The sequence below is a fragment of the Saccostrea cucullata genome, unplaced genomic scaffold (assembly GCF_032062105.1).
Source record: "Saccostrea cucullata isolate Sc308-1 unplaced genomic scaffold, CSIRO_AGI_Scuc_v1 ctg27, whole genome shotgun sequence".
Classification (NCBI taxonomy): domain Eukaryota; kingdom Metazoa; phylum Mollusca; class Bivalvia; order Ostreida; family Ostreidae; genus Saccostrea; species Saccostrea cuccullata.
The window spans coordinates 363,375-389,073 of NW_026920935.1; the positions used below are offsets into that span (position 1 = coordinate 363,375).

At 33.9% G+C, this 25,699-nt stretch overlaps 2 protein-coding genes across 2 annotated transcripts in view; one reads left to right on the top strand and one right to left on the bottom strand.

The window, feature by feature from the left end:
- LOC134258718 (ATP-binding cassette sub-family C member 9-like) overlaps nt 1–20,418 on the bottom strand; it is a 28,808-nt gene extending 8,390 nt beyond the window's left edge. Inside the window, 18 exon segments of the mRNA XM_062741271.1 lie at nt 86–210; nt 2,857–2,994; nt 3,262–3,342; nt 3,454–3,538; nt 3,646–3,741; nt 5,291–5,600; nt 5,793–6,018; nt 8,669–8,917; nt 9,383–9,423; nt 9,641–9,803; nt 11,200–11,334; nt 11,516–11,671; nt 14,113–14,271; nt 14,324–14,479; nt 14,756–15,058; nt 15,302–15,358; nt 19,195–19,374; nt 19,653–20,418. Of these exon segments, the coding sequence (XP_062597255.1) occupies nt 86–210; nt 2,857–2,994; nt 3,262–3,342; nt 3,454–3,538; nt 3,646–3,741; nt 5,291–5,600; nt 5,793–6,018; nt 8,669–8,917; nt 9,383–9,423; nt 9,641–9,803; nt 11,200–11,334; nt 11,516–11,671; nt 14,113–14,271; nt 14,324–14,479; nt 14,756–15,058; nt 15,302–15,358; nt 19,195–19,374; nt 19,653–20,210 (3,218 nt within the window). The 5' untranslated portion in view covers nt 20,211–20,418.
- Nucleotides 20,419–20,823: 405 nt separating this feature from the next.
- On the top strand, nt 20,824–25,613 carry LOC134258681 (transcription elongation factor SPT4-like). Its single transcript, XM_062741225.1, has 4 exons — nt 20,824–20,972; nt 24,235–24,341; nt 24,508–24,563; nt 25,266–25,613. Exons 1-4 carry the CDS (start codon nt 20,904–20,906, stop codon nt 25,385–25,387), a joined length of 354 nt encoding a protein of 117 aa, XP_062597209.1. The 5' UTR covers nt 20,824–20,903; the 3' UTR covers nt 25,388–25,613.
- The last annotated feature ends 86 nt before the right edge of the window (nt 25,614–25,699 follow it).

The following is a 25,699-nucleotide window of genomic DNA, read 5'->3' on the forward strand; positions in this document are numbered from 1 at the left end:
TAGGTGATTTTGAGTTATAAAAAAGAAATGGCTAAAAAATAAGTAAATAAAGGATTACATTATTTGTATAAGAACTAAGCCTGACCTTGACTCTGAGCTCTTGGCCTCCCTCAGGGCCTTCCTCCAGGACTCATACAACTCGGGCTCCTGTTTCTTCACTTCACTAAGTGCACCCTGGTACTGGACCATTCCATCCTTCATCACGATCAACTAAATCAAGTAAACCCAACACTGACTAAATCAAGTAAAACCAACAATACAGTAAAACACGGATATAGTGATCACGCTTATAAAGAATTTACGCTTATAGCGAAGCACTTGTCATTCCCCGGCCGAATTTCTATAAATGTCTTACCAAAATTAACGTTTATTGCGAAGTTGGATATAGCGAATTTACGGATATAACGAAGTAATTTTTAATCCCCTCTGGCTAAAACAACACTGAAATTCCAATGTATATAGCGAATTCCTTGTTTTCACACTTTAGGGTTTCACACATTTCCGCATGGACGTGCATTACGGTAACAGCTAAACACGGGACCGGCTTGTGTTGTAACAACAGAATATTTAACTCATTATTAAAAAAATATGTCAGAGGAAAACCCAAATGCAAGATTTGTTTTGTTTATTTTAAATTGGAAACGCGAGTTGAAAATTGACTGTGATTATTTAAAAATGGCGTTCATTTTAGGCTAAGAATGTACTTATCTATAAATAAAAGCTGTTATTCCCCACTAGCTTTAAATATCACCGATGGAGGCCCCAAGTGGGATAATTTTCAAGTGAACTGTTTTCACGTAATAAAAAAGTCTGATTTAAAATGAAATGTATTCATGTGGTGATTAAGGTTTTCTACCATTATTTTGTCAAGTACGGGTCGATCGAGACATGGATTCGCCATCCAGAAAACGAAAGGCTATTTCTCTGGAAACAAAATATCAGATAATTTTAGCGGTAGATGAAGGAAAAAAACCTAAAAAGGACATTGCCAGTGATTTCGGAATTTTACCAAATTCTCTAAGCACAATTTTAAAGAATCGTGAAGCCATTATTAAACAGTTTGACTCTTCGTCTCCTTCTAGGAAACGACATCGTTCTGGTGCGCATACTCAAGTTGAAGAAGCTTTATTTAAGTGGTTCCAGGAAAAACGTAGGCAGATGAATTTGCAGATCGACTTGGTGACACATCGTTTAATTCTAATACAGGCTGGTTAGAAAGATTTAAAACTCGGCATAGCATTGTGTCCCGTTCTATCAGCCGCGAATCGGCGGAGGTCAGTGCTGACTTGGAAGACAATTGGCTGACAAGCAAATTGCCCACTATGATAAAAAATTACGAACCAAGAGGTATATATAATGCCGACGAGACCGGGTTATTCTTCAAATTACTTCCAAATAAAACATTACAATTGAAAGGTGAAAAATGTTTCGGGGGGAAAAAAGCTAAAGAAAGACTTTCGGTTCTCTTATGTGCAAATATGGACGGTTCAGACTTATTAAAACCTTTGGTCATTGGTAAATATCAGAACCCCCGATGTTTCAAAGGTATTAAATCACTACCTGTTACTTACAAGTCTAACAAACGAGCGTGGATGACATCAAGTTTATTTATCGAATGGCTTCGAACTGTTGACAGACAGATGTTTTCACAAAAACGGTCAATTATTTTGTTTGTGGATAATTGCGCAGCCCATCCGACCGTAGATAAACTTCGAGCAATTAAACTTGCATTTTTATCCCCAAACACAACGAGCAAGCTACAGCCGATGGACCAAGGTATTATCTACAACGTGAAAGTGAAATACAGACAGTCCTTGATCACATACATCCTTGAGGTGAGAAATATTTTCAATTCTATTTTTGGAATGAGAGAGAGAGAGAGAGAGAGAGAGAGGTGATAAAAAGAATTTATCTTAAGTTAATAAACACTAATTTTTGGTATGTTTTTTATTTAGTGCCATGAAGCAAAAGTGGAACCAGCTGTTCATGTATTGCGTGCCATTAGAATGCTTTTCAGCGTGTGGAAAACTGTGACAAGTCTGTGCGTGGCTCGATGCTTTCAAAAGGCTGGATTTCTGCGGTCACTAACGAAATCAGGTTTTGATGATTCCGATTTCGATCCAGAGGATGATCTACCTTTACTACGCGCAACAGCTGATCATGTTGACTCGGAAAGTGATGATGACGTGCCTCTTGCAGAATTAATGCGAGCATGCGCATTCGACGGAAGTAGTGATGACTACGTGAATGTTGACAAAGATATCGTGTCTGTAGAAAGCATGAATGATGACCAGATTATTGATGCCGTTATCAACAAAGAACTGTCGAGTGACGATGAAAATGAAACATCCGATCAAGAAGATTTACCGACCGATGAAATCAATATTAAAGAAGCACATATTTACATGCAGAAAGTGCAGAATTGTGTTGAGCGTACGTCGGAAAATGTTCCTGACTCAGTGTTTAAAGCGTTCGCGGAGATTAACCACCATTTGAAAAAACTTCAACTAACTGGATTGAAACAATCAAACATTGAGAAATTTTGTGCAAAATAAATAAATATTTAATGACTATAAAAAATGTTTGAATTGATAACTTGTTTTTTTTTTATTTTCTGCGAATTTTTTTGGAAGTTTCACAATACACGTAAAATTAGTAGCGATTTTTTGCTTATAGCGAATTTTGTTGTTAGTTTATTAAAATTCGTTATAAACAATATAACGAAGTATGCTTATAGCGAAGTAAATCTAGAGGTCCCCAGCGCTTCGTTATATCCGTGTTTTACTGTACAAACACTGCTGACCAAATCAAAAAAACCTTGAATATCTTAATTTCCATTTGGAACAATAGCCTTACATGATTAGAGTGACTAATGTACTGTAACTGATGCGTGACGAGGATGACTGAACGTTTCCGCCTGACTAAGCGCTTCACAATGGCATCCTCAAAGACATGCTTCCCAACATGAGCATCCAGAGCCGACAATGGATCATCCTGTCAAAAGACACAGGTTAGGTACATGTAGAAAGACAAAGAGGGTGGCTAGGTAAACTGGTAGACAAGACATCAGAAAATTATATCACATTTTAATTTTGAACATGCTTGTATATAACATTTTTAAGGATAAAATAAAGGGGGTAATAAGCTTATGAGTATATGGCACAAGTTACTTCCGAGATTGACACTGTTATCAGAATGAAAGTGAAGCTCCAATTTCTACTCAGAATGATTGCATCAGCTTATATGACACAAGATACTTACCAGTATGACAGTATCAGCTTTGGAGTATAAAGCTCGAGCTATGCTGATTCTCTGCTTCTGTCCTCCACTCAGGTTTATACCCTACAACACAGAGTTTCATAGTCAAATGCTAATGAGAGTAAACAAAATTCTGTATGTTAAAATTGATCCTTCTACATCTAATTGTTTCATGACTTCTCTACATAGACTGACCTTTTCCCCGATTTCTGTTTGGTCCCCGGCGGGTAATGCAGCAATGTCTGGTTGGAGAGCACACGAACTGATCACCTTACTGTACCTGTTAATTAACAGAGCAATTTGAATGGGAAATCACAGGATTAAATGCTGCATATTCTATTATATTTGCAAGTGGTTCACAAATATTCTTCTGTGTGTCGTTCATACCTTCCATAGTTATAAGGTTGTCCAAACAAAATATTGTCTTTCAGAGTAGCATTCAGTAGCCATGGTTTCTGTGGCACAAAAGCAATTTTTACTCCTCTGAAATCAAAGTTCATTCAGATTAATACTTACTCCAGCACCAAAAAAGGAATTGAGCTCATTCATTAATTTCAATATACCTTTTAATTTTTATTTTAAAAAGTACGTAAGGGTTGCCCGCAACCCTGTGTCTCGCCTGCTGTCGCTGTGGTTAGTAAGAAATGATTGTCTGATAAACTGAAGCATTTATTGACATTTCAGAAGGAATAACTCAAAAATACAATAATAAAGAAATGGAACAGCTGACTTAATATCTAATCCCTTGGCGATTATATTGGCATTTATATATATATACATATACCCTGTAAATTCACAAATTATTGTGATGTTTTTATTATTGCGAATATTGCAACGTGTTATGAGTCGCAATAATTTGAACTTGCATTTTGAAATCAAATCCACTGTATATGTATCAAGTCATTCATGCAGAAAATGTAGGTGAAGATTACCTAATTATGGTACTGATATTGTTGGTTACCCATGATGTGTAGACTGACAAATTATCATGCCACTATAAGTTATAGTTGCTGAGATATGGACCTCCACCATAAATTTATGCAAAGTCACTCATGCGGAAAAATGTAGGTCAAGATGACCTAATTCTGGTACAGGCGTTTGTGGTTACCCATGATGTATCCACTGACAAATTATCATGCCACTATAAGTTATAGTTGCTGAGATATGGACCTCCACCATAAATTTATGCAAAGTCACTCATGCGGAAAAATGTAGGTCAAGATGACCTAATTCTGGTACAGGCGTTTGTGGTTACCCATGATGTATCCACTGACTAACTATCATGCCACTATAAGTTATAGTTGCTGAAATATGAACCTCCATTATCAATTTAACCAAAGTCATTCATGCAGAAAAATGTAGGTCAAAATGACCTAATTCTGGTACTGATGTTGTTGGTTACTTATAACCTGTACAATGACAAATCATCATGCCATTATAAGTTATAGATGCTGAGATATGGACCTCCACCAAAAATTTAACCAAAGTCACTCATGCAGAAAAATGTAGGTCAAGATGACCTAATTCTGGTACTGACGTTTGTGGTTACCCATGATGTATCCACTGACTAATTATCATATCCCTATAACTTATAGTTGCTGGAATATAGGTCTTCACCATAAATTATCATGAAAAAACTAAGTCCAACTTAATGAAAAAATACGGAAAAATTTGAATTTTTTTTTTCAAAATCATACTTGGGATATAAATTTTTATCCATACTGAATATTGTGTCCAAATTTCAAGAAGACTGAATAAAATTTGAGAAAGTTATTGCAGTTTATAAAACTTTGACATTTGGGTTAACCAAAAGTTGGACGCCGACGACGACGACGACGACGACGGAATCTATGGTCGCTATGTCTCGCTTCGCGACATTCGTCGCAGGCGAGACAAAAATTAGAAATAATGTATCAAAAATGAATTATTGCATTAGTTACCATATATTACTATTATGAGGTGTACTATTTTTTTTTTCATATTTATCTTGACAATACTTATAAAGTGCTTCTTTAAAACACAGTTTTCTCACCTTGCCACTTCCACATGGCCACTGATGGTTGTCATTTCTCCCAGCATGGCTGAAATCAGAGACGTCTTCCCAGAACCCACCTGTCCTACAATCATAGTCAGCTTCCCAACGGGAATTTTAACGTTGATGTTCTTCAGCGATACTTCATCCTCTTTGTCTAAATGCCAGGAGAAATTTCCGTTGACAATCTCGAACACATTCTTAGCCTCTATCACGGTGAGAGGTTCTGCCACTTCTTCTTCATCCTCTGTGGAAACTCCACTGGTGTGGCGTCCTCGCGGTAACTCCTTTCCATCAACCACCGCAAGAGCTGTCAAGTTATAAATAGCTAATTAAGCATCCACAAAATTTTAAATGCATGTCAAGAGCTCTTATTTTGGAAACTGGAAATTATGTTAGTTTCTTCTTGGGATTTTTGAACATCAGAATGTCTACTTTATGCCCAGGAGGCAGACAACTGATACACAGTACAAAAGGCTACAGAATACAATAAGCTGGTTACCTGTCCCTGAGTGGGAGGAATGTGTCGTCTGGGAGCTGAGTCGTCGGTTTCCCTCCATCATCTCCCGCAGCGACCCCTTACTGTTGTGTCGGCTGTGACAGGGGGTACGCGACAGGTTACTCCCTAATGAACTCTGACTACTGCTCAAATCGTCATCTTTATGCAGACTTGTAGAAGTCTTCTTTGTACCGTTACGATACTCCACAATGGTGTCCATTTTGATATCCTAGGAATGAAGAAAATGAAGTTTTAGTTGAGTTTTTTGTGTGTGTGTGTGTGTTGGGGGGGATATTTCTTTGTAATAAAAAGAAAGAACTGTTACATTATATTTTTAAACATGTTAAACTTTCAATGGCATCTTAGTATTATCTTCTATTATCTAAATATAGGATCTCCCATGATTTGTAGTTGGATATGATTTTTATCCAACAAGTTATGTGATTTTTATCCCCAAGCCTTGGCGAGGAGATAAAACTCACAACAATAGGATAAAAGTCATATTAAACTACAAATCATGGGAGATTCTTTTTATCCCATGTTTAATGCTTCACAACCGATGTTTTACACTGTTTTATATTGCACTCCACTTTATTTTACTTCCATCACGCTAAGGCAAAAACCAATGTGACATCATAACTGCAGTGATGTCATAACTGCACTTAACTGTGGGATATGAAAAATTTATCCAATGACTCATATCCGTGCGATAAAGGGGTAAACATGGGATAAATAAGTTTATTATACCTCATTATAATTATTCTACACAACGCGTTATCTGATTGGTTCTAGATTATCACGTGATCGGGCCGTAAAACTTCATATTTCACGGCAGTCGGCATGCTTTTCATCATATTCCACCTCTTCGGATACTTAATGCATTTTCCCGCAATAATCATTGTTCGTTTAAAGAAAACTCCTGAGAGTAGTAGACCTCACAATAGCCTGGTTTACGTCACAAAATTGATAATAATGTGTTGACCAAACGGTTTTGGTAACTTTCTGTAAACAAGAGGCCCAGGGGCCACATCGCTCACCTGAGCAATTGGCTAGGAAAAAGCACACATCAGATCAGAAGTAAAAGTTTACTGGGGGGGGGGGGGGGTCTTGAATTTTAACCCCCCAGGGGGTCATAATTTGAACAAACTTGAATCTACACTACCTGAGGATGATTCCCTATAAATATCACTAAGCATGGCTTTAAAGTACTTGAAAAGAAGATTTTTAAAGGTGTCCCTAGATATTCCAATTTAAAACTTTTATCGGCCATTTGGTCCCACTCTACCGCCGGGGGTCATGATTTGAACAAACTTGGATCTACACTACCTGGGGATGATTCCACATGAGTTTCATCTTTCCTGGTCCAGTGGATTCTTGAGAAGAAGATTTTTAAAGATTTTTCCTATATATTCCTATGTAAAAATTTGATCGGCCATTTTGGCCCCACCCTAACCCAGGGGGTCATGATTTGAACAATCCTGAATCTACACTACCTGAAGAAGATTGCGCATGAGTTTCATCTTTCCTGGCCCAGTGGTTCTTGAGAAGAAGATTTTTAAAGATTTTTCCTATATATTCCTATGTAAAAATTTGATCGGCCATTTTGGCCCCACCCTACCCCCAAGGGGTCATGATTTGAACAATCTTGAATCTACACTACCTGAAGAAGAATTCAAATGAGTTTCATCTTTCCTGGTCCAGTGGTTCTTGAGAAGAAGATTTTTAAAGATTTTTCCTATATATTCGTATGTAAAACTTTTATCGGCCGTTTAGGCCCCACCCTACCCCCGGGGGTCATGGTTTGAACAATCTTGAATCTACACTACCTGAGGATGATTCCATATGAGTTTCATCTTTCCTGGCCCAGTGGTTCTTGAGAAGAAGATTTTAAAAGATTTTTCCTATATATTCCTATGTAAAAATTTGATCGGCCATTTTGGCCCCACCCTACCCCTGGGGGTCATGATTTGAACAAACTTGAATCTACACTACCTGAGGATGATTCCACATGAGTTTCATTTTTCCGGGACCAGTGGTTCTTGAGAAGAAGATTTTTTAAAAATGTCATTAATTTTTCTCTAATTCATAATCATCTCCCCTTGGAAAAGGGCGTGGCCCTTCATTTGAACAAACTTGAATCCCCTTTGCCCAAGGATACTTTGTAGTAAGTTTGGTTGAAATTGGCCCAGTGGTTCTTGAGAAGAAGATGAAAATGTGAAAAGTTTACAACAACGACAACGCCAACGACGACGACGACAATGACAGACAACGGACAAATTTTGATCAGAAAAGCTCACTTGAGCCTTTGGCTCAGGTGAGCTAAAAATGAAAGTGAATTTGAGAGCAGTGCCGAATTTGAAAGTTTATGTTTATTTCAAAGGTTTTGCTTGTTTCGGTATAATAAACAATTCATTGCATGAATGTTCGGGAAACATGAAGACTTATTCTTGGCTGAATAAATCTTCATATTTCCCTCACTATCATGCAATAAATGTATAATATTCCCTTCCCCCACTTAATGCAATAAATACTTCCTCACATACAGTTTCACTTTACAATAATTTAAAGTTTGCATTTCCAACCACTACCTTGGGATCTGTTGTAATGTTTACACTACTGTAAACCAACTATTATTCGCGTGATCTTTTATTCACGATTTGTCAGCTTGAAATCAATCCGGGACAATTAATTTTCATGATTATGGAAACATTGTCTACCAATATAAACCAAAATAAATGGTTCATGGAAATTAATATTCGTAAATTAAAGTAAATCGCAAAATTCGTGGATATTTCTCTCACACGAATAAAAGTTGGTTTACACTACAAGACCAGTACCTTGGGATCTGTTGTAATTTTTCCATGATTATTAATCCTTACCTCCGGATCTGTTGTATCGATCCCCACACTCTGGGTCAGAGTCTTATTTTTATCCGCCAGTCCCTCTGTCTCCTCAGCCAGGAGAAATCGCAGAAGTCGCTTCATGCTGACCCTGGCGGTGATGAAGGTCGTACAGAAGAGAGTAAACAGAGCCATGGGGAGGGTCAGAATGTTAAACAAGGCTAGAGTAGACAAAGCCTTCCCCACATCTAACGGACTATCCTCCAGCTTTGGATACAAAATAAAAGTCTGCAAAGGAGAAATATCAGGCATCAAACTTAGTTTAATTTTAAAATCAGGTTAGAAAATGCTACATGCAAGATATTTATTCTACATCTTTAAATTAACAGCAAAGTTTGAATGTGAATGGCCTTATGATTCTGAAGGAGTTGAAATAAGGAAAGTTTAATCACAACAAATAATACAATACATATGAATGGCTCACTTGAACATTTGTCTCATTTGAGCTAAAATGTTTTAAAAATGTACATAAAATATTGCACTAAAAATTTAGCACTATCTTCCTAATCAACTGATTTGTGTTATCATGAATTAGTGCATTTAAAGCCCAGCCATTATCTGTACTATTTATTACAATCAAATATCAACATGTATTTATACTAAAAAGCAAAAGTAGAGCTAAAATGATAATGAATGAAAATAGGTTCCCATTCCAAATAATCTCTGAAAATCATGAAATTGTGTCATACATACCACCATGGTTCCTATGGTTGGAACAGCAACAAGAATGAATGCTGCAGAAAGAAAAGGGTTCTTTGTTAATATTATCATCTTTACTCATCTTCACTGTTGTAAGATATGTAATGTCTAATTTTTTTTTCATTCTTTTTCTTTCAATTTTGTATTATTCTTTCAATATTTGATTTACTCTATTTTATGGTTATCACAAGTTTTCTCCCTTGTTACAGAACATGACAGAATTTTTATTTTAAAATGCCTGTGTATACATACTGAAAAGAATTCTGAAAATACTGTTGATAAAGAGTACTTTCAATTCCTTCTTCCTCGATGCTTCAATTTCATGCCTAAAAAAATACTCCCAGGCCAACAGTTTGATGACCTTTATGCCCTGAATGGCCTCATTACACTTTTTGACCCTCTTGTCAGATTGTGCCTAAAAATGATGAGAAAAAAAAAACATATATGAGGGTTGTCCAAAAATTTTGTGGACAAATGCTTAATTCTCTACATAAACTCTGCAATAGCAAAAGTGTACGGTAATTTCTTAATATAGACCATTATTTAGTACATATACAAAAATTCAAAAACACTATATCATGAACATTATAGGTATAAATACTTTGTATATATGCAAGCCGCACGGGCCAGTCTGACGCAACGCTAATTAACATGTTAACATCAAAAATATGGATTTGAATTTTTATCACATTCATGGACACACCTTAATTTTCTTTATTATGCCAGACTGCCAATTGTGTGCAATAATATTTATGTTTAGACCATCATTGATTTGATTTTTAAAATTAAAAACAATAAACATGATAATTTAAGAGCACAATCAATATAAGCACTCGTATACACAGGCTGCACAGCCCAGTCCGACGGCGCTAGATTTATAACAAGGTCATGAATAAGGATATCCTCTTTTCATCAAATAACAGTGATTTTCCACTTCTTGTAGTGTCTCCAAAATTTTACACATCGCTGAAAAATCGTATTTACAAATTACAAATCAACAGACTAAATATATTCCAATAATTTTAAGCTGTCTGTATGAGTATATTGTGTCTGATGTCGTTTCAACCATATTAAACCATTATTGTAGGATTAGACCTGTCCCGTTCGAATGGCCGACGTCGCTTTTTTTGTCAATTTTTGAAACGTACTTCTTGCGGTTTTCGATTAAATTCTCACTGTCCATTTAGTAAGCAATACTTAAAGTGTCAGAAAATGTTGGTAATCGATTTATTTATTTAAGATTTGTCTCGTTTTTTAAAGAAAATTATCAATAAAATCACAACACTTTATTTAAAAGTTTATGGCATTTTAACCCTGGTCCGTGCCCATTATTGGCGACCTTTAATAACCGCAATTTTTGCCAAAATATTAAGTTCAAACAAAAAAATCAAAACTATTCGGACTTGGATTTTCATAACTAACATTTTGGTATACAATAAGTATATCTTAAACCATTAATTTTGACAAAAAAGCCACCGTCCACGAACGTTTTGGACAACCCTCGTATATTATACACATGTATATTATTTTTAATACACATGTAATCTTCAATATGAGCAACACCTATAAGTATTACATTTTGTTTATGTAAACAGATGATTGAGGGGTATGCAGTTTAGAAAATAGAACTGCCCTCACAGATTTACAATTGACTACGTATTATTTTTTAACTTCAGACAAAGCATGTCTAACTTTATCTAAATGTGATGTAAATTCTTTATCTTCCTGTTAATATCTTTGAGGTTTAGCTTCCTGGTTGTATAGAGAAGGAAGTGATTTATGATAAAGTATTTCTATAAATATGGGCTTACCATGACTTTTTTCTGCATATTAGACATGCCTCGGCCCACCAGATATTGGAGTGGTCCAGACATCACCACCACTGACCCCCCAATCAGAGCCGTCCAGCCCATCTTCATGTACATCAACACCAGCGCTATCACGATCTAAAATGTTAGAAAACATGCATTACTCTTCAATACCCAGCTGAAATATTAAAGGGCAGACACCTGCCACATAATACTTTGCTTGAATATTACCAGTATTGCAAGTCATGCAAACAGAACAAATTTCTAAAATTATGGTGAAAGTTAAATTCTGTTAACTGAGGACGTTGAATTGTCTTACCGTCAGTGGCACGCTCCAGATGTAGTGAATGAAGAAGAAGAGCATCATCATGTTGGTGGCATCCTGGGACATGTGGTTGATGATCTGTCCCATTGTCATCTTCCCTGAGTTAATCACCAGCCCAGACAGACGCAGTCCCTTGTTATACACCATTGCCTGTGTTCAAAGAGATTAACTAGGCTTTATTATTTCTATTACAGTCAAACCTTATTATCTCAAAATTGTACCTTTCCATAGTACTTTCACTTTATATGGATTCATCAAAATAGTACAGCATTAGGAAATTTTCTTTAAAGATTCAAATTAAGAAATTAGATTAATGAACATTTTTGCAATATTTTTTGCAATAAATGAATGTATTTGCTTGCAATTTAAAAATATGTAACAAGATACAGTTACCACTTTTAAAAGGCAGTATATAGGTAGACTGCAAAGTATTCACAGTGTGATAAATATAGTGATCAGTCTTAAATAACTTGATCAGAAACATAAATGAGATAGATGTGTGCTCCTCAAGTGTATCTTCATACCATTATGAGACGACAAAAAAGTCAACATATACAACCTGATAGTCAAAATAGCAAGTAAGGTAGGAAGCATCCCCCAAAACATATTTGTGAAATCTAAAGTTAACTTTACACAGATGAATATGTTCCATTCACCTAAATCTAGGTCAATGTCAAGGTCATCTCTGTGTTTCTATTAAGAATATCTTAATTGTCCTAGTTTTCCCAGTTGTGAACATTTCAGATTCTGCTCTAAATAATTCACTACAGAAAAGCCAAACTAAACTGTCGAGTTTGATTAATTAAGGCATGTTACAACCAATCTATAGACTGTGTTTTGGATTACAGTATAGCTAAATCTACTCTATATGCAAAATTGCAGAAGAAAAAATAAGATAGAAAATGATAGCCACAGAAAATACATGTATAATTCAGATCTACATGTAGATAAAAAGGACTCAAAGATTATCATATTCTGTAACCACAAAAAAAAAAATAAGTAGTATGCACCACAGCAAGCCCCACATGATTTAAGTGCTCTCCTGAGATGATCCACTGAATGAGTGAAAAACTTAAAAGAAATTAATCTTCTAACACATTACTCAGACCCTGTGACATTATTTGTGTGTGACCTATTACAGTGTCAGAGTTTTTGATAGATCTGATAACCCAACGAAGTGCATCAAGCATTAAATAACATTCTGTGAAGTATTCAAAAATTTAAATAATAATAAATAATAATGTTGCTTGTATAAAAATACATGACCATGCAATACATGTACATATATTATGTCAATGGGAGTGCCAATATTTTTTTTAACTAAAGATACACAATTGTTATTTAGGCAAGGCAAAATATTATTCATGCATATATATTTATCCCAGTAAATATTCCATATTAAAGTTTTCTTTATTTAGGTTATACTGCTCACCATTCAACTGAGATAACTACTGGTGACCAATGAAAAAAGACAAAGTCATTGATCAATACTAAATAATTATACACAAACAGATTTCTGTGAAACAATTTATTACTACATTAGACCAAAGTGGCAATATATGGTACCACGAAATGCTATCAATCATTTCTACAACATTTTAACTTACGTACTTTTCTGATTCATCACTTATGTTAGAAAGACATTGATCACATATTTTAAGGCCTAGAAAAAAAATATGTTTGTTTCCACTTTCAGGCTGAAAAAATATAGGGTAGGTAGGTAGGCAATTTTTTTTTTTTTGAAAAAATTTTTTTTTGCTTCTTTAATCAAATCATGTATAGAAGTAACATTAATGACAAAAGAAATGGTGTTTTCAAGCATTACTGTGACTTAACTTATAATAGAAAGGTGACCCAAACTTCTTTCTGTCTTGAAAAGTTTGCAAAGTTGGAGGCTATAATTCCCTGGTTGAAATCTTGCACATCATGGGACAAAAGCATTAAAAAAATATTTAGGGTCGGCACTATAAATTAGGGTCGGTCGGGAAAGCGGAAACAAACATATTTTTTTTCTAGGCCTAATGGATTTTTTTCTGGTGTTGATTTTGTATTTGATCTTTGAACTTTTAACTCTTAATGACCATAAAAATTTCATTAAATTTATATAGAGAAAATTTGAGGCAGACACTACATTTCCAAAAACATGGCTGAAACCTAACTGTACTTTATAGTACATATACCCTACAGAATTAATCCATATGTAAATAGAAGATGCTTCTGAATCTTATCAGCATTTAATGTTTTTTTTCTGATGTTGATTTTGTATTTGATCTATGACCTTTGAACTTTCAGACCCTCCTAATGACCTTGTTAAGAAATCAATCCCTGATTATTCCTTCATACTTACAATACACCTCCCAAAACATGGGTGAAATATACACTACTTAGCACCATATACCCTACACAATGAATCCATATGTAAATGCAAGATGCGTCTGAATATTTTATTTAGATCTTATCAGCACTTATCTAATTCTAGCTAAGAATTTGAGTTTGCTTTTTCTTTGCTTTATTTTGGCAATTATATCAGAAATACAACATTTTAGAGTTTTCTTTTAGGAATCAAGCAGTGCTCTAATTAGAAAGCGTACCTGTACAGCCACTTTCAAACTGGCCCCCGTATTTAATGAAATAAATCCATAGAACTGATGACATGCAGCTTGTATTGTGGTTGTTAGTATGAGCACCACAGCTACCACATAACCATTGGAGAAAAAATCCGCAACAGTAATGTATCTAGCATGCATGGTCTGCAAGGCAAAAAAATACAATATAAAACAACGACACTTAGTGCAGGTGTACCTGAATGGAGGCCCTCAGTTTAGCAGCCTCTAATATGACAAGGTAGTGGTGCTGCTGCCACAAGCTGTTCTGTATTACGGTGAGGATCAGTAGCCCAGCGGCCAGAACATACCCATTAGAAAAGAATTCACTGGCAGTTACATAACTATTAACGTCCTGAAAGGCAATCAATAATTTAGTCATGTTATGATATATTGTTGTGCTTCTTTTCCATGTATGTTGTTGAAGTGACTTGAGTAATAGGGCAATGTTAACTTAATAAAACTGACTTTCTTAAATACACAGGTGAACAACATTGAATAACATTGAAAAGTGAAAAAAAATTATACATTGTAACTTTTATCAAGTATGTCATAAAAATTGCATAGCTGGGTGGGAAATCTCCAAATTTTAATATTTGCCACATTTTCTTATAAATGATAATCACATTACCATATTTAGAGGTGTCGTCATGACAACAGATTGGTTGCCATTGGAAGCTGAGGAGATATTGTACAGGACCACAGTCTGGGAGATGTTAGAGACAGCTGAGCTGCCATTGGTTAGATGGCTGTCCTCTTTGAGTTTCACTTGTTCATATGCATAATTTATAATCAGCTCAATGCACCAAGGTCCAACAAATTGGATGATGTCTCCGAAAAAACGCAGAAAGCCGGCCAAACATAGATTCTTCCAGAAGACTCGCAGGTACACCTTGTGGAAATTGAGTTTTTTGCCATTTCTCTGACTTTTGTCCTACAAAGAGGAGAAACAGATTCAGATCTGTAGTAAATATCCCTTGCTTTTAGGCAAAACATGGGGGAAAAGTTACACAAAGTCTTCTAATTTTTTGGTAATTTATGTGTTGAAATTCAATTAACTTTAGAGTAAGTTAAAATCTCAGAATGTTTTTTTTTATCAGACAAAATATACATGTAAATGTTAGGTAAATGAGCTACAGAATTATGACTTTGTTCAAGCTGATTACAGAAGACTTACCAATTCATCCTCAAATACAGCCTTAAATCTTCTATACACAGACTCCACTTGTATGTCCTGCAAATGTATATAGATATTTCAAAGACTTCACAATTTTCATTTAATAAATCAAAAATATTTTGAATTATTGATGGAGATTTTTTTTCCATTTTCATGATTTTATAAACTTTATGACATTTAAATGATTTAGATAGCATACAAATGTATAAGACACATACTATACAAGCAAGCAAATTAAGGACTGTGGCTTTTGTTAATCATGATTAATAATGTTTAAAAAACTGTAGAATAAATAAAAAATCCTGATACACTGCATATCTCAAGTTTTTGGCAAAGTAAAGTGGAAACTGGAAGAATAAATAGAGAAATTACTGGTATACAGATCCATTTGCACATTTTTCATGATTTAGATGACACCATTTACTAGTGGAGACCAGACTGCATATTTAGACCTCTATTTGGCACTTATGGCCTTTGAGCAGTGAGGAATTTTTTATGCCAGCATCTAAGTACCCTGAAAAAGTCTCAAACAAAGGACTGGTTTCTGCATCCCACAGTGGAAATCAAAGCTACAATGTAAGGATTAACTCCATACACACAACTCTAGGGAAAATGTACCACCCACTGCACCATGTGGGCAACAAGTTTTATTTCACAATCATATTGATGCTATTTTTGGAAAAAAATCTGTTTTTTGCTAGGACTTCTTTCTTGTTTTACTTGGGGATTACAATATCTGGTATGGGGTCATATGAATATCAATATTGTTACAGCAAAAAACACCTTGACCTGACATTACTATTAGAAAGTGTACAATGACTTTTTTATAATTGATATGAGATAAACACTGCCTGTATTATGCATTAACAATTACATGTATATCAGCTAGTCTTCACGAGAAAACTTGTGTTCCATCATTATCAGTCACTGCTCTCTACCTTACGTGTAAGTGGACAGACTTTTAAGTCATCACTCATATCTCCACTGGACTCTGATGGAGTCAATCATTCAAAGACTCAGGAGACCCAGTTCCATTTCAATATTGACCTAATTTACTGATCTGGTTGACCTATTAACTATACAGTTGACATGTACCTATTAGACCTGACTTTGTTGGATACATTGACAAAATGTGTCTGTCAGCCTAAAAATTCTTCTGTCAAAAAATCTATTTTGTTTTCTCAAGAAATTAGAATTGTTTGCTGATCATCTTAAACCAAATTTATGACTATGTAATGGGAAAGGAGAAAATGCAGTGGACCAGACAGGGATTCGAACCCAGGCCTTCAGGTCAGGTGCTCTACCAAATGAGCTATCTGGCCACCAGCGATCGAACCCAGCTGACCGCCACAACTGAAAAAGTTTTTCAAATATGGAATTAATTTTCTTTCATTAAGATTTAATCTCATTAACTTGATGAAATTATTTAAAATAAAAGCAATTAACAAAATAGCTGGAAATTAAAAGGATTTAATTTTCCTTTACTTTATATGAAGTATGGTGTTCATGGTGTTAAACTTTAATTCACACAACTATGTGATTTAATTGTAAGTTGCAAATAAAGGTTTCTAAACTTATATACCTTATTTTAAAACTATCAAAAATCATGACAAAATTGTATAGTAATCATATATGATATATATTGTGTGGTTCATTTGGATTTTGTTTTATCAAATTCACTTGTATTATAAGCTTATGGGGTATAGGACAATACATGTGCTAGACGTGTATCATATTCATGGAGAATTTTTTTGTTTGTATGTTCAACATCTTGAACCAGATTTTCACTCATATGGAGATGCTACCATTTGCAATTTTGTGCTACACTCAAGGCTATTGAGCAGTGCAGGAATCTTTTTCATCATCTGACTTCATCCTGCAATATAAGGATCAACTCCTTACTCCGCAACTCTAGTCTAGAGCAGTCTTCAAAGAGTGCATTTGTCATAATTTTCTGCTATCATGTTACTGTTGAAAGTTATATACCAGAAACATACACAAGGTAGCTTCAATATTTGTTTAAAAAAATTCTTAAAGACAAAATTGATAAAACTATTCATTTATCTAGAAATCCGATACATCTCTGTCAGAACTATTTACTAATTTAATATTAATTATCAAATCTTTCTCTCTTTTTAACATTTGAATTTACTTGTATCAAAAAGTAACAATCAATGGGCAAAGGTAATCATCATATTATGATAAAAGAATTTGATATCCACTATCCCATAACACCAACATAGTCAATCATTAATCCATAAAATCTATAGTCAGAATGATTTGCTATTTTTATTATATTTATGATAAAAAGGCATAATTGATAAATTTACTTTATTATTTTTTTTTTGTACAATAGTAATCTGATGACCATGATTTTATTATACATACACATATACATATACAGAGAAATTACACATTAGTCACATTTTTTAACTTAGATAAGAGTACAGATCAATTGTAAAAGGTTAAAGATCAGTCTTGACTTACACTTAAGTAAATGGCTAAATGTCCTCTTTTTTGGTACCATCTATCTAGATATTTCATTTGTTTAAAGCCAATCCTTAGTTAACTCTATCTATCAGATGTTTCCTTCGAAAATGTTACACCTCAAATTCCTTTTCTGATAAAATTTAAATCATATATATATTTTTATAAAGTTTGGGATTCAATCAAGACTTTCAAAAATTTTATTGTAATAGTATTTATTTAGGTTTTCCACACTTGTGTGATATGTCTCTGAATCAACCTTTTTTAAAAGTCCTGCACCTGTATATCCTATAAGTCCTAAATAATAACCTATTGATTATGTCAATCCCTCTTGAGGGCAGGTCAACCTTATCAATGAAAGAGTGCATTACAACCTTCAATAGTGAAAGGACATGTTAACTTGATATTGTGGTCAGCTCTACTTCAATGGATTTTATTTGTTCAAACAGCAGATTGAACTCAATACACTGACATGGTCTACATTAAGTTTCTACCACCTGATTTAGTTAACCAAGTTATTACACATTGGAGATTTCATATCATCATTCCTCTCTGGATTAAGTTCCCTATTTACCTTACATGAATATTGACAAGGATATATATTATAATTAGCATACAACAAATGTGAAATGGACCTCATTTATCTGCCCTGATAACTCAACTGACCAACCAAAGACAGATGTAAATCTTGTTGGGTTTTTGTTTGAATTATTTACCGAACACTCGATTTTGTCACCCCATTTCCTATCTCACTCCTCTACGACTGACAACCCTAATCACGCTAATAAAAGCATGTAAATGTGTATTACACACAAACACAACACTATGGCATGTACAGAACATGCTGAATGTAATTTACAATTCAAACAACAATTCAGCATTCTAATTGTTCTCAAACATGATTGTTAAATACAATTTTTGCAGCATTTTGTTCAAGCAAGTAAAATAAAAGTCTCACTACACCAATACTATATCAAAATATAGAATTATTATTAATTCAAAGACAAACTGTCAGGAATTTACAGCTTTGCAAAAATGAGCTAATGAATAAATCCCCATTTTGATTTTACAAGTTGGCATGCATGTCAATTTACAGCATGGAATTTTAGTCTCTTTTGGTTTTCAACAAAACACATAAATACAAAATTATGACCCTTAATAAATTAATCAATACAACATGTTTAATAGATATTTAATTCAATTTTCGACATCAGTAGCTCTCAACATGTGCATGATGTGCATGTGAAATACTAACTATGCTATTTTATTTGTCTCTAATAATTATCTTGTTTTCTGTGCATTTTTTTTTTATTTCATCTGGAATGATGATAATATTTACAGAGTTGATTATATAGAAAAATAGGAACTGTTCGATGACAAAAGCGATAAAAAGTGTAACTTCAAACCTTTGGTAAATGTCCAAGGTCTTCCTGCTCATAGGGTTTCTTAAAACCATCTGAAAGGAATCCATTTAGCCACCAAAATGTTACTTTGGATAGAAAGTTCACATGCTTGAATACAAATTTGCTTTCTCCAAGATCAGGTGGGGTTTTTGCTGGCACTGGATTTTTGAAGAAGGCATATTTCTGTTGTAAAAATTTAAATTATTTTAAACCATTGTCATCATAATTATACAATTTATAGCAATAAGACAGTCCATTTCAAAATTATTTTAATAAATTGTTCTTCTCAAGTAACAAACTTCGATCATTATAAATTATATGTACCAGTATAGCTGTACTGGTATATACTATTTACACATTAATTTAGTAGGAATTCAGAATTTAAAGGGACAAATTTAATTTGTCTTTAAATGACCTTTAGCCTACTGCTCTACTTTTCACTTCAACATGTTCAATCTTACCTGGACTCTTAGTAAATTAAGTTCAACCGTCAGTAATATCACATAGAATGCCACATCAATCCAAGTTAACCACACTCTCACATGGGCTACAGATATACCATTTTTGTGCAATGAAACACCCTTCAATATTTTTATTGGTAACACCGACATCCAATATGCCAAGATTATAAGTAAAAATCTTGGAGAATTCCACTGTTCTATGTTATGGTAGAATACAAGAGTCAATATAGTTGCTACAAAGGCAATGATCGGTGGTATGAAGACATGGTAATTTACAGTGTCAGGATCTTGGGAATCTGACATAAACCCTTCTGCAATTTCGGTGCCAATTATGATAACCAAAGCAAGTGAAAAAAGCCATCTTACATTGTGCCCCTTGAAATGTACCCATGTTGTTGCATTGTAGTACTTAGACTTGCACCACACAATCAATATAAACAAACTGACAAGCAAAAATATTGCATGTGGCACAATGTTAAGAACATCCACAAAGCATTCATTCTTCACAACACCCTCTGCAACACTTCTAGCTTTGTTTTTAGATCCACAAAAAGACATGTTTTCTGTCACTACCTTGCGAGGAATAAATCTTACTCTGTCATTCTTTGTAATTTACATATTGAAAGTAAAGGTGAAATTATGTTACGCTCGGGCAACAAAGGTCGTATTGCATAATAAATAGTAACGGCAAAAACGACCCAAAAAATAAACCCCGTTCAGGTCACAGGGAGAATTCGGCTAAATTGCCAAACAACACTCATGTACTTCTAAATGCGACTTCCGGTGGGTCAACAAATAGTTAGATTACATGGATATAAATCTAGTGTGAATACAACAGATAAAAGCATTTTATTTAATTTCATTAATTTGCCAAAATATACTTAAACTAGTATATTGTTTTGAATAAGTCAATCTTTTGAACAAAAAAATTCGAAATATTCTTGCGCGAATTAAATACAGTAAGTCGACTAAAAATGCTTCGGTTTAAAATCCCCAAACCTAGAAATCGGATGAACTGAATTATTTTCACGTTAGATTTTATTATAATGATAAATCTTTTGAATAATGAATTATTTGATTTTTCATGTTAATGACTGTCATGAAATATTGAGCGTATTTTTAGAATCCGAATCATTAAATGAAATAGTTAACTACGTTGGACAAGAAAAATAAATCCTGTATCCATTTGTGTCATTGTGTGTGAGTTCCAAAGCGGAATATCAAGCTCAATTTTAATATCAGTAGTGGACAATGTCGCTTGAAACAGTACCAAAGGACCAAAGAAACTTAAGAGCCTGCCTTTTATGTTCACTTGTTAAGGTAACTTATTATGTGAAGACCATTAGGCTAGTCTGTTTGTTTTGTTATCAAATGGTTAAGTTACATGTTTGGGTCTTAGTTAACAGTAACACTGAGTGAGGGCTAGTAAAATCAGCTGATCACTATACATATAAAGGCCTACAATACTTTACAATGCCTGTTCTGTTAGCCATATGCATGTATAGATGTAATTGTACGGTATAACACGCATAAGACTTGTTCAATTCCTTGTGTGTTGTGTGATCAACACAAGGATTGTGAACTCGGATTGTTTCTCATTGTGCTGAATTATTATCAATTAGATATCTTCATAAATTAGGATAAGAATAATCTAAATGTGTCTCGGGACAAGCAGTTAGAATACCTCCCATATACTTACAATGTAGCAAAAATTTGCAGAATCGCTCCACAACAATTTTGAAGAATACAAAAGGATTTGCACAAAAAATAACCTCCAAATTAATAATAACAAACCTGTTTGATGTTGTGTATGCCTTTAAATCTTAAATATAATATGAAAATTCAACTTATTTTCTCAACATTTTATCTCGCTTCAACTTTACATGCCATGATTGATTCGAAATTCTCTTGATTGTTCATAGTAAATGCACTGAGTTCGAGTTATTGCCCATGTTTATTTTGCAACATTGTGTTTACACAGAAAGAATCTATCATTAAACTGAGTTCATGGGATATTTACCATTTACAATAGAACACATTAAGAAGTGCCTGTCAGGGTTCGACACTAACGGTAGACCGGCGGCCCGAGTCTACCAAAAAATTGGAAGGTCCACCAAACATTCTGGACTAAGTGGACCGTTGGTCCACTTAAAATTTAAACACCGTATTAAAAAAAAAAAGTGAAATTCCAGGGTTTTTTTTTTCATAAATCCATAACTCAAATTATTAATTCCTCCATACCTGTATTTTACTAAAAATAAATATATATGTAAATGTAAATAATGTTTTAGGTAAACAGGGGGACCTAGCAACTCGATATATTTTACATGTTAAATTGATAACTCCAATATTAACAATAATATTGAGGCGCAATTGAACATACAACATGGACCTTGAATAAGAAGCATGAAAAATCCGTGCCAAATCAGCCAGTATCTCCTCTGTTTACTTAAAACATTGCTGTGACATCATGCCTTTGTTCTTGCAGTCTAAAAATTTACCTGTAGCCGTCCGATAATAATAATTACCAGTCTGATAATATATTATCGGACGGCAATGATAACAAAATCGGACGGTATTTAAAAACAAAAAGAAGAGTGGAATAAGTTAAATATTTCCACACCCCCCCCCAAAAAAAAATAGGGAAAACAATCGCAAGGAAATTAAGTTGCTTCAAACTAGCAAATCCAAGGAAAAAATCGAGTTCAAACCATCCTCAAAATTAATAATTCCCAGCTTTTAAGTGTTTTTGATACAGCACTTGGAATAATCGAATTTAAATCCATTTCTGAGAAATAATCGGCAAATCTATTTATTTAATAAGGATTAATTCCAAATGGCTGCACTTGAAAAACCTGAGAATTTCCATTATATAAACTAAAACTCCAGGATGACAGTAGTAATTTCACCATAAAAAAAATCTGTATCAAAGTCAATTTATGCACAAAAAAATAAAAATGTTCCAAAATAAAAAGGAAATCCTCCCCATCGGACCCATGTCCTGCTTATCTAAACGACTGCCCATTGAATGAATGAAATGAAACAACAGTTCACCCACTTTTTTACTGTCTCTTTTCTTTTGTCTACTTATTAGACGGGTAAAAAACAATTGATGCCTAAACTCTCATTGTGTTATTATCGGACTCCTCCAGGTAATTTTTGGACATTTAAATGGCAATGTTTTAAGTAAGATATATGCCTCATACTATTCTATATGTAAAATTCTACTCATACTATTCTATATGTAAAATTATCAGACAGTTTTCGGCCCTAACGGGCCTCAAACAGTCTGATAATTTTACATATAGAACAGTACTCGGCATATATCCATAACGTAATGCATAGAAAGGTGTGAAAATCGCTTCACGCCTGAACGCACACAGTTGGAGATAATTAGAATTGATTGACAGCTGCATTTATGGATTGTTTTTTTTAAATAGATGTTCAAATAGGCGTAATTTACATTTTATGAATTAATCTGCAGTTTCATTTTTTCTTGATATACATTATATCACTACTTATTTGAATAAATAATAAATTTAGAAAAAAATTATTAATACACATACATGTTTCTATCTCACATCGTACTTAAAGAAAAAGATCTAGCCATAAATATATGAAAAATTCACTTGTTTAATATTTGAACAAATTAACTAATAATTGGAATTTTAAATTTAATCTGGAAGCAAAATAAATGCAGGTTTTAGGCTTTCACAAATGTAACTTAATGATAATAATTTAATTTTTTTTTTGGGGGGGGGGGGGAGTGGTTGTAGATTAATACGTTTTGTTTTTTTTTAATAACAACAATATTTCTGACAAAAAATCTGACTAGTCCCTTTTTGATTTGATTCTGTTGACTGGTTAGATTTATGCTTTATAAGTCTGACTGAAATCGGTATATATTAAAGTTAGCTTAATGACTTATGTAATGATTCCTACATTAATTCAAACATTTATAGAGGTCCACCAGATATTGAGAAGGTCCGCCAATAATTTTTGACAAGTGGACCTGCGGTCCACCAAGGTAAAAAAGTTAGTGTCGAACCCTGCCTGTGTGGTAACCAATAAATCCACATATGTGACTTATTATATTTGGTACAGTTGTACTATGAAATTTTAAGAAATGATCCCCAAAGCAAAGGGAGTTTTAACATTGCTTCTTTTGAACACTTTTAAGCAGAAGATGTATTTTATTCAAGAAGTAATTATTTAACCACAAATTAATATTGTGTATAGCCCCTGAAAAGGAATTTGAACACAATTGTATAGCAGGATACACATCTATGAAAGTACCAACTATTTATTTTTTTGTGTCTGCATGCATGTATACAATTTGCGAGAGTAGAAGTAGATTTATTTTCTCCTTCATTCAAAGATAAGATGTGTACAATGATCAACAACTGAAAAAATTTAATACCCTGGTTAACAATGCCTGTGACAAGTGATATCATAACAATTCAATGCTAATATTTACCTACAAGTCCTACATGTATATTGTCAGTTTTCAGATTATAAAGTTTCATCAAATTTATTTGGACAAATGTTCAGGTTCATAATGTTAATATGTCCTCAATTTCAGACTCTGGAGCAGTTTGAGTATGACGGTTGTGATAATTGTGAGGAATATCTGCGTATGAAGAACAACAGAGAACAGGTTTATGACTGTACAAGCTCCAACTTTGATGGGTAAGTAATCAGCTATATGAGCATGCTGTCAATAATTCATTCATTGCAGTGGACTTAATTTGCTCTGATAAAAGAACAATATTGTCCGAAAATTTAAATGGTTCAGGACAAGTTACAATTTATAGTTTGTTTAGTGTATTTTTTAAGTGTTTGTTTCCTTTTACAGATTAATAGCATTAATGGGACCAGAAGATAGTTGGGTTGCCAAATGGCAGAGGATTGGTAAGTGAAAATGAAAAATCTCTGTTTCAGAGTATTTTTTCCTAATGTATACTGAGCAAGTGAGTTCCATAGACAGAGTTACCTCTCTTTCCTAATATATACATTTATTTTGTCTTTGAGTATATAGCATAGATTGCATTTCAGACACTCTACATTGATTTTCATTTCTGTCTACAATAATTATATCTTAAAGGAATTTACAATCACAACAAATTCATTTTCACCTGTCTACAAAAATTACCGATATATCCTTTAAAGGTTCACAATTTTTGAATAAAATTAAGTAAAGAAAAATGGGTATATATATCAGTCTTGATGAGATTTGTTGAGACTAAAAATGTTGTACTGACTTTTCCTTGAAGAGACATCCACAGTACAATATTTATAGTCTCAACAAATTTCACAGAGATGATAAAATGCAAGACTGAAAGACCTCTGTTGGAAAGAGAAGTGAAAAATTAGTTGATGCATCAGTTGTTTCCATTTCACTTCATCATATTTCTTTCACATTGACAAGCTAAACATTTAATTCTTGATGTAATATAAGGAAGAAAGAGATCATGATCATGAGTACAACATATTGAAGCAGTTTAAACACATGTTTTAATCCAGTCAGAGTGTGCTCTTCTTTTCCATGGTTTGCTGCAAGAAATTTTGTTTTGATATGTTTCTCTGTAAGTATAAGTGGTCCATTTATTGCAGGAAGATTTGTGAAAGGCTGCTACGCTATCTCTGTGACAGGCCGACTTCACCCCAGTACAATCAGAGACCTCAAAAGTAAAGGGGTGTTCTACCGCTCCAGGGATACCAGTCAGAAAACCTGACGTTCACAGAATCCAGTCTTTGTGTCGGGGAGCAGCTATTGAGTGTTCAGAGGAATGATTGTGTACAGAGTGTGAGACTGAAGTGAACAGTGCGGATAAATATGTTTTTAAAATAGTTTTGCATATTTTGGTAATAGCAATTCATATATGTTTTGAATTTTTTGGACAGGCATGGGCTATGTCTGCCATAATATAAATACAAAATAAATAATTTTATGACATAATATTGTGAGTAGTGTTTTATTTTATCATTAAACCTGGTATCTTGTCACAGTACATGCTGATAGGATAAAAATTTCGCACTCATTAATG

Bases quoted from the DNA above. Each gene is read 5' to 3' on its own strand.
- LOC134258681 (XM_062741225.1), top strand. From the start codon at position 20,904: ATGTCGCTTGAAACAGTACCAAAGGACCAAAGAAACTTAAGAGCCTGC. The intron at 20,973-24,234 runs GTAACTTATTAT...CCTCAATTTCAG, and splicing joins TTTTATGTTCACTTGTTAAG to ACTCTGGAGCAGTTTGAGTA. The intron at 24,564-25,265 runs GTAAGTGAAAAT...CATTTATTGCAG, and splicing joins TGCCAAATGGCAGAGGATTG to GAAGATTTGTGAAAGGCTGC.